The sequence below is a fragment of the Spathaspora passalidarum genome (genome assembly GCF_000223485.1).
Source record: "Spathaspora passalidarum NRRL Y-27907 unplaced genomic scaffold SPAPAscaffold_3, whole genome shotgun sequence".
In the NCBI taxonomy this organism is placed as follows: Eukaryota; Fungi; Ascomycota; class Pichiomycetes; order Serinales; family Debaryomycetaceae; genus Spathaspora; species Spathaspora passalidarum.
This window is the reverse complement of record NW_006767427.1, coordinates 77,503-92,946: the sequence shown is the minus strand read 5'-3', so window position 1 is coordinate 92,946 and position 15,444 is coordinate 77,503. Positions and strand designations below refer to the sequence as shown.

Sequence of the window (15,444 nt, the reverse complement as noted above, 5' to 3'; positions counted from 1 at the left end):
GCCAACTACTCTCTAAGTCCACAATGCCGGAAGCACCTATAAGACCGAGCGAACTCTACATATATGACTTGCCAAGTAAAGTATTGGACTCTCTAGAGTTACTCTACTTCGACTCCAATACACTGGCAAACATAGATGTTAGTGCATTGTCCACCAAAGAACCTGAGGTTGTGGCAGAGAAAACTGCCAACAAAGACACCGACTTCTACAAGTCTGACTTTTACAGATACAATTTGAAAAGATCGCTTCAAAATTTGCCTGCTATAACTGAAGACGAGTTTGAAGAATTGATTGAAAGAACCTCGATTGAAAGTTTATCTGGTTCAGATTCCGAATCCAATACCGATGACGACGACGAAGAAGAAGAAGAAGAGCAGGACGAGCTGAATCCAAGAGAGGACAGGCTTCAAACTTTAATGAAGAGACTAGAGTTGGAAAATGCAAACGATGACGAAAACGAATCAACTGTGAGCTTTTTAAACACCAAATCAGCATACTTATTGTTCAAGTCACCGTATGTGTCCTCATCCGAGAAGGCATACGGAATCTACAAATCCTTATTCACCCAAGAACAGCTACTCAATGCAAATCCAATGACAGAACTCAAGCAATTTTCACAACTCAAGACCAAAAAGTCTGCTCTTTTCATGATTGGAGGTGGTCATTTCGCAGGTGCAATAATATCTCATACCCCTAAAAACACTCGCGGTAACGCTCCAACAGCTAAGGAATCAATACTAGAGCAAGGAGTCAATATTGTCATATCAAAAACATTCCATAGGTATACCACTAGAAGAAAACAAGGTGGGTCTCAAAGTGCAAGTGATAATGCTCGAGGCAAAGCCAACTCCGCTGGGTCGAGTATAAGAAGATATAACGAACAGGCCTTAATACAAGAAGTCAGAGAATTGTTACAAGAATGGAAATCCCATTTGAACGAATGTGTTAGTATATTCATACGAGCTAATGGTGCTTCAAATAAGAAAATTTTGGTTGGGTATGAAGGCGCCGTTCTTCAAAACAACGACCCTAGAATTAGAAGTTTCCCATTCACAACAAAAAGAGCAACCACGTCTGAATTAAAGAGGGCTTGGGTAGAATTAGCATACTTGAAGGAAGTCCCCATTCCTAAAGCCCTGTTAAAGACACCAGAAGTCAAGAGAGCCAAGAGCCCAAGCCCTGCCAAGATTGAGAAACCAAAGGAACAAATAAGAGCCGAAGAGGTTTCTGCAGAGTTGATTTCATTGTTGAAGAAACAAAAAGCACCCAAGCTCATCAGTTTCATTAAACAAAACAAAATCGACGTGGATTCATTTCGTCTTCAACCGGAGGATCGATTCACACATAGCCCAACATTATTGCATTATGCCTCAGTCAACAGTTTAAACCACATGGTTCAAATCCTTGTGGTTAACCTCAAGGCCAATCCTACGGTTTTAAATAAGGCTGGTAGAACTCCGGCTGAAGTGGCCAGTGATGCTGAAACCAGAAAGGTGTTCCAAATTGTCAGACATAAACTTGGGGAATCGTATTGTGATTGGAAATTGGCCAAAGTTGGGCCAGCCAAATCCAAAGAAGAATTTGATCGTGAAGAACAAGAAAAGAACGAACAGATTAAACTTGAACAACAAAAATTGATTCAAGAAGAATTGGCTAAAAAGACCGAGATGGAATTGCGAAAACCTAAGATTCAATCTTCAGGAAGCTTGGCGACTCCAGGTGCCGATGCTCTTAATATGAGCGGTCTTTCAGAGCAGCAAAAGATGAGAATAATGAGAGAGCAAAGAGCAAGGGCCGCTGAAGCTAGAATGAAGATGTTACAAGGTAAATAGATATGTATTTAATAGACTTAATTTTCCTTTTCACTTTCAGGATCTTCTGTATCCTGATTTTCGATATCCGTATCACTCTTTTGCTCATTGGATACCCTCAGCATAATGAAGGTAATTGGCAATTTTGTGCTATCATCAAAGGACTTGTTATTAACAATCTTATTCAATACTGGATCAAAATCTAATTCAGTGATTACTCTAGGATCATAGTGATGATAATCATTCAAAGCAAATTTAATCAGTCTTTTGTGTAGCACGTCACCATTATCTTCCATATTCTGTTGCAAAACTCTAGCTGAGACATACTGAGTTCTTACAGCCTGTGATTCCTCCTCATCCTCCTCTTTTTCAGATTCGGGTTCCTGAGTTGTAACTGTTCCATCTCCACCGCATCCACATTCCAATAAATCATGAGTATTTGAATTTGTCTCTATATCAACTTCAAACAAATTCTTAAGATCTTGATAATCGAATCCATCAGATTTAGCTGAATTATCATCATCCAAAAACTTATCACTCAACTTATTCTTGACTAATTGACGTTGAAAGATCTTTTCGTCAATACACCCGGTGGTGAATATTCTATAAATAAAACATGGTTTCAATTGACCGTCACGATGTATTCTTGACATGGATTGAAGGTCATTTGATGGATTCCAATCATTGTCGAAAAGGATTAATCGAGACGCGCCAACCAAGTTTATCCCCATCCCTCCTGATTTCGAGGAAAGAAGGAATACTTGAATTTGGGAAGATTTGTTGAATTGATTGACTAATTTGTTTCGAAGGTTATTCGCAGTTGAACCATCAAGTCTTAGAAATGTCAAGTTCAATTTACGAAGAATTGTCTCAAGTAAATTAAGCGTTTTCGTATAGTTTGAAATCAAGACTATTTTCTCATTCATGGCTACCATTTCTAATAATAATGGTACCAAAACGTTAATTTTTCCAGAAGCTGTTGATAATGTGGTGTTATTCAAGAATGACCTGTCTTGTGCAAGTATATTCTTATTGAAATAGTCGTCATGTTGTAACAAACTTGGAGAGTTGCAGATCTTCTTGTATAAGTTAATTAAAGTGAATGCAACAGCATTGGAACAGTCCTGGTTGGAGTATTTGGAAATGAAATCAAATAATTTTAGCTGTAATTCAGTGGGAGGAACAAACAAGAGAACATCTGTCTTTGTGGTTAAATAATTGTCCAAGATAGCCTGAGTTCTTCTCAAAAGAAACTTTTTAGTCAATTCAATCAATTGATTAGATATTTCTTCACCTTGACGCTTCACCTCGGAATCAAAACAATTTATATCTCTTGCTCGCAATATTGGATTTATGAACTTTCGTTGGAATACCTTTAATTCAGGTAGCACTCCAGGATTAAGAAATGATATCAAGGTGTGAAATTCCACAAGATAATTTTGGATAGGTGTACCTGTAAGTACAACTTTCCGAGGAATATTCAATTTTATTAAATGATTCAAGACTTTATTGGAACTATTCTTCAATCTATGTCCTTCATCACATACCAACAAGTCGAAATCGATTGTAGATAGTTCCTGGAAATGAGCAGAAACCTTTTCATAATTAACAATTAAAACCTGGTATACATTTAACTTACCAAAGCTTAGAATCTCTTGCTTTTCATTAGAGGTATTTCCCAAGGTCAAGATATTGACTCTATTAAGACCCAACCATTTTCTAAACTCTGCTTTCCAATTGTTGATTAAGGTAACTGGACAAACGATAAGAACTTTTTTAACTAATGAGTGGTTTTCATGAGGGAAAGGATTTTGTTTAAGCAAAGTCCAGATTGTCGTGATTGTCATTAAAGTCTTGCCTAATCCCATTTCGTCAGCTAGTAAACATCCATTTCCTTTGTATTCTCGATATCCTAATAGACATTCATACATAAACTTAACCCCTTCTATCTGGTGAGGCCTTAGTTTAGTTGCAAGTTGGGGATCAATAGAAACTTTAATAAATTCAGATAAATGTGGTGGATCAGGAAGTTCAATCGCATCAGGATTCCCTTCATAAAGAGGTTTTCTGAAATTAGAAGCTTCAGTATAATTTTCAGGAGCTACCTTTTTAAAATTTGCTGTTACTGGTGTCGGTGAAGAAGTGCAAACAACGGGTCTGCCAGGAGCACGTTTAGGTACAACAACAGCAGCAGCATCAGGAGAAGGAGGCGATTGACTTTGAACTGGGGCTATATTTAAAGTACCAGCATCATGTGTAGATATTTTCTCATCTAGACTTAGTTCAAAGCCACCTATAGCTATTTCCTCATCTAATTTTGGCAACACATTAAAGGTCTTTTTACCTAATTGTTTCATATCACTATTCTTCAACACCATAACCGTAGTTGTTTCATTGATGTAAGTTATTGTAGCATAACCATCACCATCCCAGGTCTTGTTCTTTTTGTTGGTTCGTTTACGCCATTGAACCAGGTACTTTTCTGTGGTTGCAAGTTGCCCACCATTAGTTTCTTCTTCTTCCAGCCTTTGCTTTTTCAATGGTGGTGTTGCTACAAAAGGTGTCGAAAAGGCCCTTATCCTGCTTGGAAGCTTCCTACCTAAAGTGGATGCACCGGAAGCATGATCTTTGCTAGGGTTTAAAGTGGCAGCCAGATCAGAAGAGACCGATGCGGGTCTGCCTGTTGGTGCACGAGAAACAGTATTACCAGTAGAAGATGACCTTGAAGAAACAGATGAATCAGATGACTCTACCTTCCTTATCACCCGCGGGGGCTTGAAAGGAGCATTGGGCTTACTTTTGTACATTTCGGTATCAGATCAACATTTAACTTTGGTACTAAATATTATAGCAACGCGTCAAAAACTTTTGGCGCGTGCCGCAGTAACTTCAAAAACCGTAGGCAGAAAAATTGAGAGTTTTTTTTGGCAGGCTTCCGTCTAAGTTAACGGTTCGCGGTGGTATCGGCGGAGAACAAATAGAAAACTGTAGGCGAACCAAATAAGTTTCCAAAAGGATCGACTCAGCCTCATCAGGCTTCGCTGGACAAAAATTTTTTTTTATTTAGAATGCGCGGATGCGTGTTGTTGTGTATACCACACCCTTCTTCTTCAACTGGGTAGGTTTACTCAGCAACCCAGTGAATCTTCTACATAAACGTATTAAACGACGTAAAAAGTATATTAAAACCAAAATCAATATATAAATAAAAAAAGACGTTACACATAATTTTTTTTGTGGATCCTGCTGCTATTTGTTCCCCTATTATTCATATTTATTAGACTCCGTAATGTAGACCCACAATTAAATTAAATAACCAAAGAGCGAAATATTTTAGGAAAGCAACTTTAAAAAAGACCCCAAATATCAGTCAATGCAAAGGCCAAGACAAAAAAATAATAACACTACTAGTAATCATCAATACTGAAGTGTATTTGCTCCCAACGTGTTACTCTCACCAAACAAATAGTATGATGCTCGGGATATGGAAAACATTATTGTAGCTGGCAAATATGAATATATACCATATGCAATAAACATTGCAAATATTAAGATGCTGGTATGAAGGAACACAGCTTCAGTTGTAGTCAACATAACAAAAGGAAAGTGGTGGAAGTATAATCCAAACAATCGCTTAACTGCAGGTGGTTGTTTCATTTCGTCAGATGTGTCGAGTTGTCTTATTTTGGAAAAAAAAAGTGTGGTTAGAAGTTGGTGGTTAAAATAAATATGTTTTTAGGTCGTTATCGAAAGCTTTCCTATTAACGAATGTATGATAAAGCTTCCTTTTTAATCTGTAATTAATGAAAAAGAAATGAGTGTAATCAAATTCTAAACGACAAAAAAAAAGTATCTCGAAGTGCTTGTAAGAACAGACAAACAAAAAAAAAAAGAAACAAAATACGAATTTCTAGTACGCGCCGCGGAGTTAAGGTCCGAACTTTGGATTATTATCTTCCCTTGAATGGTTGCTTAGTAAGCTATTGGTGAATTTTATCACTCTGTGTATTTTCAAATACTGATATACATTGGCCTTATGCAATAAAATGGTTTAGAGAATAGAGAAGAAAACAACAATTTCCAATACTGCAAAGAGACGTGCGAGGCTGAACAGGTCTTACACGTAGACAAACTTTTGCACCTATTTGCAGGATTTCAAACTAAAACCATAGTACTTAAAAGAAGATTTAAATTGAATTTACACCAATTCAAATAGGCACGTTGTCAACATATCAAATGGATTACAGTTCTTATCATTGTCTTAGTCACCACATATGCGCAAGTTGGGTATAAATTAATAGATAAGGATTTGCTTGACATTTTTACATAGTTTTTTCAAACAGTCTCGATTCAAAATGAGCTAGAAACATGATGTAGATATAGAAACAAAAGAGGTTATGTTTCTGAAGAATAATCTAAACACCCAAGATATAAAATTAAACAAACACCAAATAAAATATTATTATTATCGCAACTGATAGCAGGAGACTATTACAATAAAAACAATCTCATTGTTTTGGTCCTTGGGATGAACCTTGTGTGCAGGTCCATTACTTCCATGGTTAAGACTTTAACCGAAAGTGGTTAACCGATATAGAGAAATTCCAAGACTTATCAGGACCCCTGACAAGTTTCTAACATAGTCCAGGTATGTTTCAACAAGGATAGAACAAGCTAAATGCATCTCGAAACGCTACCAAATTGAAACACAATCACGTGATAAAATCCATCAATTTTTTTTTTCAGTATTTTTGTAGAATCTGATGGCTGCTAACTAAAACAATTAGTTTCTCCATATTCTTTTTGCAAAATCTCCATTGGGATCTCCAGTTTTTCCACCTTGTACATAATGAGCATGTCCGCATCATCACTTAATGATGCATCATTTATTGAAACAACCCAACTTCAGCAAATGAAGCAAGACTTAATCAAAACCAAGCCACCAAATCAAACTCAAATAGATGAATACTACAGTCGATTAATATCCCAATTACAAATCATAAAGACTAAAGGAGCTGATGATGATAAGTATGTTGTATTATTGAATGATGTGTTATCAATTTGTTTGTTGAGATTGAATGCATTGGCCACAGATCGATTCCAGGATTCCAACTTGATATTTGACTACATCTTTCAGTTTATCAATCACCCTTTTCCTCCATTGCAAAACTCATTACAGTCATTGTTGCTGAAATTGTTAATGTTTAAACAAGCAGAATCAGAAATACCGCATTGGATTGACACAATAATGGCAAAATCTGGGTCCCTCTCCAAAAACTTGTACTTATTGTTGGAACTACTACTCAAGAAAATTCAAGATAAACAATATTTTTACAATCGATATCCTGAATACCCTATAGATAGCATCTTATTATTCGACGATAAAGTCGCCAATGCGATTAGTAAAACCATACATGTGATATATGATGGATTGTATCCAGAGGACCCACAACAATGGTACCTAGTTTGGAAAGATTTAGTCCGAATCGGGTTAACCAACACTACAAAGAGAAGATATGTCATCACGTATTTACTACCAAATTTAGTAAAGAAAGACAGTGGATGTTTCAAATTTTTGGTTAATGACTATGCCAATGATCTTGAAATATTGTTGAGTCTTTTGAATATGGGACACAAGTTAGAAGTTATTGATGAAGATTTAGAGAAAGTTATGGATTCCGATATTTTAACAAACTGTTTAGTTAGCGTGGATCCACAACTAAGATTGAACTCACTTCAATTAATCTTAGGAGTAGATTTCCGACGTTTAAACAATATTGCTATCTCCAAGTCAACATTCGACTTAATAAAGACGAATTACGTTATTGAAATAAACTTGAACGATTCTGAAAATCAAGACAAATTTATGAGCATTTTCTATAGATTTATAACAGGAAGACTTAAAACAAGTTTGGGGGAGAAAAACAGCACAGATTCAATCCAGCATGCTGAAGAATTCATCTCATGGCTATTAATTTTATTACAAAACTATTTACAACCAGGAAGTAACTTCCAACAAACAATGGGCTCCATTGGAATCTTAGGATATATCTGCGAAAAGTTACCAGTTGATATTTTTGAGATTTCACCACTAATCAAACTATTAATCAAGTTATTGTTTTCTGATTTTAAGGCTGTCAGAAATTCAAGTTTGGAGTTGTTAACTCATTGTAACCCAACTCATTTGTCTAAATTTCTTAAAAATGAAGAACTGGAACTAGTATCTTATTCATTATCATTACTTGCAAGTTTAACAGGAAGAGTAAGTGAAGGGGGAGCTAAGGCACTACAATTTTTAAGCATATATTATTTTCAGAATGAAAAGGAGAAACTATCAGATTTACTCAACAAGCTAATCAAGATGATTGATTTAGATGAAACTTATATCCATGGCCATTTTGCTGCATTGAACTTGATCGTTACTAGTGTAGACATCCCTATAGCAGTTTGTCAAGAACTTCTCCAGAAAGTTATCCAGGTTTGGGATAAACAAAGAATAACATTGTCACAAGAAGCAACCGGATATGAGGATGAAGAGGAAGGAGACGAGGAAGGAATAGATGTCATTGATCAAGGTGCTATTAAGAGGAATTATTCCTGGAAATTAGTAAAATATTCAAATGAGTTAATGATTACAATTTTAGGAAAATATGCAGATACTATAGGAACAGACACAATATCACAGTGTTCTGAACTAGTTATGGATCAATTAAGTTCAATTAAGCATAAGGGAGCATTTACTTCAATATATCCTTCATTCATTAGACTATGCCAACTTTGCTTGAATAGCGACCTCCAAAATTTGCCCAGAGTATGGCTCGATAATAACTTACAATTGATTCAATCCACAACCCAATTGATATCACGTAGATCAGGAGGAATACCTTATTTGATAACAGGTATTTTGATTGCCAGCAAACAGGATCTAACCATTATTGAATACTCCTTCATCCAACTTTTACAAATTGCAAATGAATCATGTGATGAAAAATTGCAAACTAAACAAGATTTGCCACAAGTTCACGCTTACAATACCCTTAAGCAGATATTTACCGAGAGTACCTTGGCAAATGAGAGTGTCAGATTCATTCAAGATTCACTTATACTTTGTTTGGATAACTTCTCATCGAGCAATTGGTCCATTAGGAATTGTGCTGTGATGCTATTTGGAAGTATTAAACAAAGAATTTTTGGGAACATTGACAAATATTCGGCAAAACTATTCTTTTCCAGATTTCCTAAATTGAAGAATGTACTTTTGAGTTATTTACGAAAGTTTAGAAAGAATCAAGTAAGCAACCAATCAATATTTCCGATTATGATGATATTGGCCCAGTTAGACTTTAATGATACGGAATCGACTGAATTCATTAAGTTATTGAAACCATGCTTAGGTGAGCCAGCATGGAAGATCAGAGAATTAGCAGCCCGTGCTTTGGAAAATATTTTCAGCGAGGAAGAGTTATGTGGTTTTGCGGAGCGAATATTGGAAGAACTTCCCAAAGGATCCAATTTGATTCATGGATTCTTTCTTTGTTTGCTATATGGAACTCTGAAAATCAGTAATAACATAGCCACAAAATTGCAACAAATTTTACCCAATTTCGTTACTAACCAACCTTATGTGGTCATAAATGCATTAATTAATATTCTTGCCAAACTACGTGTGAAAATAGATTGCGAGAATCTCATAATTTTAAAAAGTTTCTTCAACAAAAGGATAACCAGTTCCGAAGATCGCTTGGATGGAGGATTGCAACTACTTTTAAACACCCTTGCGACATTTTTGTTGCAACAATATGTTGATACCAAAGAAATAACACACCATGTACAACTATCTTTGCAGTCGAGATTTTTTAATGTACGTGTTGCAGTACTAGAGTATATTGAGCAAGATGGTGTGAAAGTTGACATAGCAGATATTATCTGGGATTTAATCTTACAGGAAGAGTTTTCTTATGTCTTGTCAAGAGCATTGAGATTGTATTCAAAGATCAATAAAGATAGAGCTCAAGATAAGATTACCGTGCTATCGTCATTTTTATGCAACATCAACGAAAGTGTAAGATTCTCGGCATTGGAATGTCTTGGAAGTTGTATTCAAGAGGAAAGTACATTTTGCGGTGAGTTCTTAGAATTATGTACAAATCTTTCAAAAGAGGAAAACCTGTTGGATTGTAGGAAAAGTGCAAATAATGCTATGGTTTCCTACATAAGTTCCAGTGGAGATAGAGGTAATTTATATTATAGCTGTTTGTTGCTTCTTTTCGAACATGGTATTTGTGATGATGATGAAGACATTAGAACATTATCAACAAACTGTTTATCAAAATTATGCGGTAGGAAATCCGTACCTGATTCTTATTTCATGTCTCAATATTTACCTTTGGTTGCTAGTGTGATTATTCCTGACAAGCACTACTCCCAGGCTACTTTCAATATGTTTATGAGGAACACACTTGACCAAGATGCGTTACGAGCTATTGTTGAGAAAAAGAAGAAGTTCTCATTATATGCTCATGAAAAGGATTCATTGCACAAGAATGAATTAGAGCTCATTTCAAATATAAGCAAGTTTCCGATGGTTTTTGACAAACAACAATTGGAAAAATTTGCCAGCAAAGTCAATGCAGATATTGAATTTGTTCATGAATTGAAGGCATTATATGGTGATAATTATTGGATGTATGACTATGTTTTACATGAAGCCGAGTTCAGAACAATTGCCAATGCAAAATTGCTCTTGCTGGTTAAAGACAACAAGGAATTAAGACATGCTGTTGAGTTGCTCATGGTTGCAAATAAACCTGAATAGGAACAAATGCGGGTAACCTTTTATAGCATCAACATAAAAATAGCCAAGTTAAGTGAAGGAAAAAAATTTTCTTACTTGTCAGAACAACCAGCTTTTTCTTAAGTACGAGTTAATTCAATACCTATAAAATGTATGTTATATGATATAGTCACTGAATTAATTGGAAAGAAAGGAAATGTGAACCTGTTTATTTTTAGATGATGAATAATTATATTAACTACAACGAATTTCTTCAGCTGAATAACCATGAGGAACAAACATAATTTCAGAGCTTTTTAACCCTGATTAAAAATAAATAGGTTTACTCCTTTTTTTTTACAATTAATATTTGATATAAGTAAGACCTTTACTAACAGTCGAATAGTGTTTGCAATCCATCTTGTTTTTTTTTTTGTAATTCTACCTATGGGTCATGATGTTAGTGATCAGTCTTCCATAGTCTATAGTGGGAAGCAAAGTTTATTAATGTGGCCAGTTGTGTACTCAGACAACGCCTGATTAACACGCGGCAAGTCTATGTAGTTGGCTCACCTGTATCGCCTTAAAATCTCCATCTAAAGACCTTTGTCGATGCTCATCTCTAGATTTTTTTTCTACTACTCAAAGACAACAAAAACATTTTTACTCTACTTAATAGATCGCGCCACTAAAACAACCATGAGCGAAGAAGAGTCATTCTCCGTATGCCCAACATGTTTAGGCAACGACAAGCACATTCGAATGATCAAACAGGATAATGGAGCTGAATGTAAACAGTGCACTCGACCTTTCACAGTTTACCGATGGGGTAATCGATCAGCATCAAATAAATTGAATAAAACCTTGATATGTTTGACTTGTGCCCGAGCCAAAAACTGTTGTCAATCATGTATGCTAGATATCAACTATGGCATACCCACTGAGCTAAGGGATACTGCATTGAAGTTAGCTGGGCTTGAACCATTGTCTGTATTGAAGTCCCTGACTAATCGTGAAGTGAAGGCAATTATGGCTGACAAATTACAAGAATCATTTAGTAAACAAGGCAAAACGGGCGAGGACGACAATCAAACTAAAGCCAGAGATATTTTAATGAAACTCGCACAAAAACTTAATTCAACACCCAAAGCCATCGAAGGACCAAATACCAACCCCGAAGTGGCTGATCCAGCCAATGTCTCCAAACTTTCAAAGAAATTGCCATTTGGAAATCTGTTAGAATCAGACAAACACCAAGATATCACTACATTTTTCATATTTGGATTCCCTAAAGATCTCCCTCAGTATTTAGTAGCAAAAGCTTCTGAAGAGTATGGAAAAGTGAAGGGGATTGTCCTCAATCATGACAGTCGATGTGGATTCATACTGTTTGAAAAGCGAGAATCAGCAGAAGCATTTGCGAAATCAATCGATGAGAATGGGTTGAATAAGAACAAGAAAACAGCAGGATTGTTAGTACTAGAAGGTAATCCTATGAGGGTGTGTTGGGGTAAACAGAAACCATTGGCAAAAACCAGCCATGAAAACAAACAAATCAGTTTGGTAGTGGCGAAAGTAATGAAGCAGCTAGCCGAAAAGGATAGGGATTTTGCAAGGACAAAGGCCACAACAAGTTCTAGTAAGAGCAATACCAAATCGCTGTCGCACAGTGATAAGTCCTCATCTAAACGCAATAAGCCCCTGCAGGTAAAATATAAGGCGTTGAAAGACGATTTTGAGATCTGATTTTCTCAACGTTCCAGGATTTTTTTTTTCCTCCTATGTATAATTATCAACTAAGACAACAGTTTCTCTTTTGTAGCAGCATTAGATACAACAATAATGGATTTTGAATCACTAATATGTGTGACTATAGGTCTAATCCTATTTCCGATTCTTCTTCTCTTACTTAGGTTAATTTGGATACTTCCCGGATTGAGACTGCTGCCATTGGCCACAAAAGAACTTAAACTAACCGATTTACCTAATGACATCGTCGGTTCCAATATAATGATATTATTAGGATCAGGTGGACATACTGGAGAAATGATGAGAATTGTTTCTAAACTTAACTTATCGAAATTATCCAGAACTTGGGTTTATTCTTCTGGAGATAGCACATCAATTTTGAAAGCTAGGCGATACGAAGAAGAAAACAACAACAATTTCCCGACTAAATATTTATGTATTCCTAGAGCAAGAAAAGTTGGCGAACCAATCTTACTGTCAATTATTAGCACATTAAATTCATTTATAGTGTCAGGATTAAGTTTATTGACACTTAGACAGAAACCATCCGTGTTACTTTTGAATGGTCCAGGAACAAGTGTTCCAATTGCCTACATTTTATTTGCGTTGAAATTCTTAGGATTATGTAATACCAAGATAATCTACATTGAGAGTTTGGCCAGGGTGAACAAGTTGAGTCTCAGTGGGTTATTATTGTTACCTATATGTGATCGATTCATTGTTCAATGGCAGCCCTTGTTTTATAAATACAAGCGGGCAGAATGTTATGGGATTTTGATTTAGAGGGGGGTTCTTCATTTTTTTGCGGAGGGGAGGGGTGGTTTAAGGTGGGGAAGGGAAGGGTGATTTTTAGTGCGCGTAAAGAATTACCCCTAGAGGTTACCAAAAAAGACCATGGTGATAACAATCAGGCATGTGACTACCTTCCATATTATTGATTTTACTGTCTCTTGTCTTCTTAAACCTATCGAGGAAGTCAACAAAAGTGAATCAAGACTTTTACAGGAGACAACAACAAGACAAAAGCTTCATGAATTCGAAGGAAGAACTTAGCTTTTGGCCAATCAAGGGATAAAACCACTACAAGCTAATATATAACTACTATTTTCACCACATTCATCGTATGAAGAAAGTATACATTTGATTAACTTATTAAAACCGAATCTGGTACATCTATGCATTGAATCACGACAAATATGGTTGAACGGGTTCATAATGGGATAAATATCTGGAAATTATTGTGACAATACAAAACTCAATCACAAATTTGATATAAAACTATTTAAATTATAAGGAAATCCTATAAAAGAAGTTATGTAAAGACCAGTTTGTTCAATTGATCATTGGTCGTTCTCACAGTGTGTTGAGGAAGTTAATGTTGTGAATGATATGCAACAAGAAATTCTATTCAAGGGGAAGGTGAAGCTAATTGCAACCGATCCGTTTGTGCAAAAACAAGAAACCATAGTGCACATGATGTATGGCTACTGGGATTTTGTTTGCAAGGAATAATTGTAGCCAGAGAAAGAAGAAATACAAGAGAATTATAAAGTATCAGCAAGAATTAAGGGAATGACAGTTGTATGAGATAGGAAGTGAAGAACATTCTAATAGTATTATCAGTGGTTCTTATTTTGAAAGCAGTCATGACTGCACTGCTGACACAGTCTTGTCGGATAAAAAAGATGAACCAAGTTCCATGGTTCCAGATATTTTCCACTCTAGTTTCAACTCGATAGAGAATTCATCTACAGAAGGAAGCTTATCATGTTCCAAGCTTAGTATATCTGTCGCTCTATTTTTAAATACTGAGAGAGTCTAAGAGGTAAAGAAAAGTCTACAGAAAGACAGACGAGATTGGTGTAAATTCACCTTGAAATCTTTGACTAAAAACAACCAAAAGTCTATAAATAAATAATATACACACTAATATACAACAATAACAAAAACTTTTCTCTAATTTTCCTTCCATCTGTGACCACATTTAACACATTTATAGAATGTAGTCATTGGTTCATCGGCCGATCTAATTTGTAATTGGAAGAAATAAGCCTTCATACCACCACAAGAATCAATAGGACATTGAGCAGCAGTTTGATCAACATCATCCCAGGTTCCTTCACCACCTAGAACATCATCGACTTCCTTTCGAGATAATTTCTTTCGTTCATACATTTGTAATCCATTGATTTTGAATTCGTAGGGACAAGTGGAACAGTAGAACTTGTTACAACCGTCGTCTCCCGGTGCTATAAGTAGCATGTTTGAGCAGTTTGGACAGAATGTCAACATGTCTGGTTTGTGTGTGTGTGTATATGGTTAGAACGTAGTTGGTAAAAATAACACCAGATCTAGGAAGTCAGTTTATGCCATCTCTAATTTTTCAGCTTGAATCCAAAACGGAAATTTCGTCGCGCGAAATTAATTCTTGTGTTTTGGCTGTAAGTCAACACTGTCTCCCCTCAACAACACAGCAACAACATGATCCAACTCAATGAGGATGAAGGTCTGATATCTCCCAGAAAAAATGGGAATAAATTAAATCCTTATGGTTTGAGTCCAATGAGGAGTCCCACGCCTGGTCGTGCTGGGTTAAGATCGCCCAAGAAAAGAACACCAGTGGAGTACGACAACATAGCTAGGAAGAGTGCCAAGGGTCATTCTCGATTATTTACTAGGATGGTGCTGGCATATCTTGACAGCGAAGATGAACAGGAGGAAAAAGTAGCTGAGCGAATCATTAAAGAATCCCGCGGGGAAGACGTTGATGATGATCGGAATTACGGAAGTGATGTGGAATTGGAAGAGGATTTAACTGAAGCCAGGCGCACTAGAAGGAAACCTCAAAAGAAATACGTGTCTGATGATGAAAATGACGATGAAGAGGTGTTTGAAGTTGAAAATGAAGATGAAGATGACGAAGTAGACGAAATATCAAGTGAAGAGTTTGATGATAGCTCGGATAACGACCTTGAGATGAGCACTGCTCCTACAACTCCGTCAAAGGCAACTGTGCGTCGTACCCCTAGTGAGCGTCGTAAACAAAGAGCAGAACAAAAGCCAACAAACAGATCACCTCGTAAAGCAGGTAGACCTACAAAGTCAGAGGGG

At 36.2% G+C, this 15,444-nt stretch overlaps 7 protein-coding genes across 7 annotated transcripts; 4 read left to right on the top strand and 3 right to left on the bottom strand. All coding sequences in view use genetic code 12, as the record gives it.

Moving 5' to 3' along the window:
• Window positions 1–23: 23 nt before the first annotated feature.
• Window positions 24–1,832, top strand: SPAPADRAFT_137135 (uncharacterized protein; the record flags this gene model as incomplete). The annotated part of the gene is made up of 1 exon (XM_007374173.1): window positions 24–1,832. The coding sequence occupies one exon, from the start codon at window positions 24–26 to the stop codon at window positions 1,830–1,832; it is 1,809 nt and encodes a 602-aa protein (XP_007374235.1).
• On the bottom strand, window positions 1,818–4,624 carry RDH54 (DNA-dependent ATPase; the record flags this gene model as incomplete). The annotated part of the gene is made up of 3 exons (XM_007374172.1): window positions 1,818–2,110; window positions 2,150–3,936; window positions 4,057–4,624. 3 exons carry the CDS (start codon window positions 4,616–4,618, stop codon window positions 1,850–1,852), a joined length of 2,610 nt encoding a protein of 869 aa, XP_007374234.1.
• Window positions 4,625–4,925: 301 nt separating this feature from the next.
• On the bottom strand, window positions 4,926–5,633 carry SPAPADRAFT_60075 (uncharacterized protein; the record flags this gene model as incomplete). Its single annotated transcript, XM_007374171.1, has 1 exon — window positions 4,926–5,633. One exon carries the CDS (start codon window positions 5,466–5,468, stop codon window positions 5,229–5,231), a length of 240 nt encoding a protein of 79 aa, XP_007374233.1.
• A 1,027-nt stretch (window positions 5,634–6,660) lies between these two features.
• On the top strand, window positions 6,661–10,626 carry SPAPADRAFT_49672 (tRNA methylation protein; the record flags this gene model as incomplete). Its single annotated transcript, XM_007374170.1, has 1 exon — window positions 6,661–10,626. One exon carries the CDS (start codon window positions 6,661–6,663, stop codon window positions 10,624–10,626), a length of 3,966 nt encoding a protein of 1,321 aa, XP_007374232.1.
• On the top strand, window positions 10,351–12,443 carry SPAPADRAFT_60073 (uncharacterized protein; the record flags this gene model as incomplete). The annotated part of the gene is made up of 2 exons (XM_007374169.1): window positions 10,351–10,756; window positions 10,991–12,443. One exon carries the CDS (start codon window positions 11,284–11,286, stop codon window positions 12,328–12,330), a length of 1,047 nt encoding a protein of 348 aa, XP_007374231.1.
• Window positions 12,427–13,189, top strand: SPAPADRAFT_70717 (N-acetylglucosaminyldiphosphodolichol N-acetylglucosaminyltransferase anchoring subunit; the record flags this gene model as incomplete). Its single annotated transcript, XM_007374168.1, has 1 exon — window positions 12,427–13,189. One exon carries the CDS (start codon window positions 12,427–12,429, stop codon window positions 13,114–13,116), a length of 690 nt encoding a protein of 229 aa, XP_007374230.1.
• Window positions 13,190–14,118: 929 nt separating this feature from the next.
• Window positions 14,119–14,665, bottom strand: RPC11 (DNA-directed RNA polymerase III core subunit; the record flags this gene model as incomplete). The annotated part of the gene is made up of 1 exon (XM_007374167.1): window positions 14,119–14,665. The coding sequence occupies one exon, from the start codon at window positions 14,593–14,595 to the stop codon at window positions 14,290–14,292; it is 306 nt and encodes a 101-aa protein (XP_007374229.1).
• Window positions 14,666–15,444: the final 779 nt, after the last annotated feature.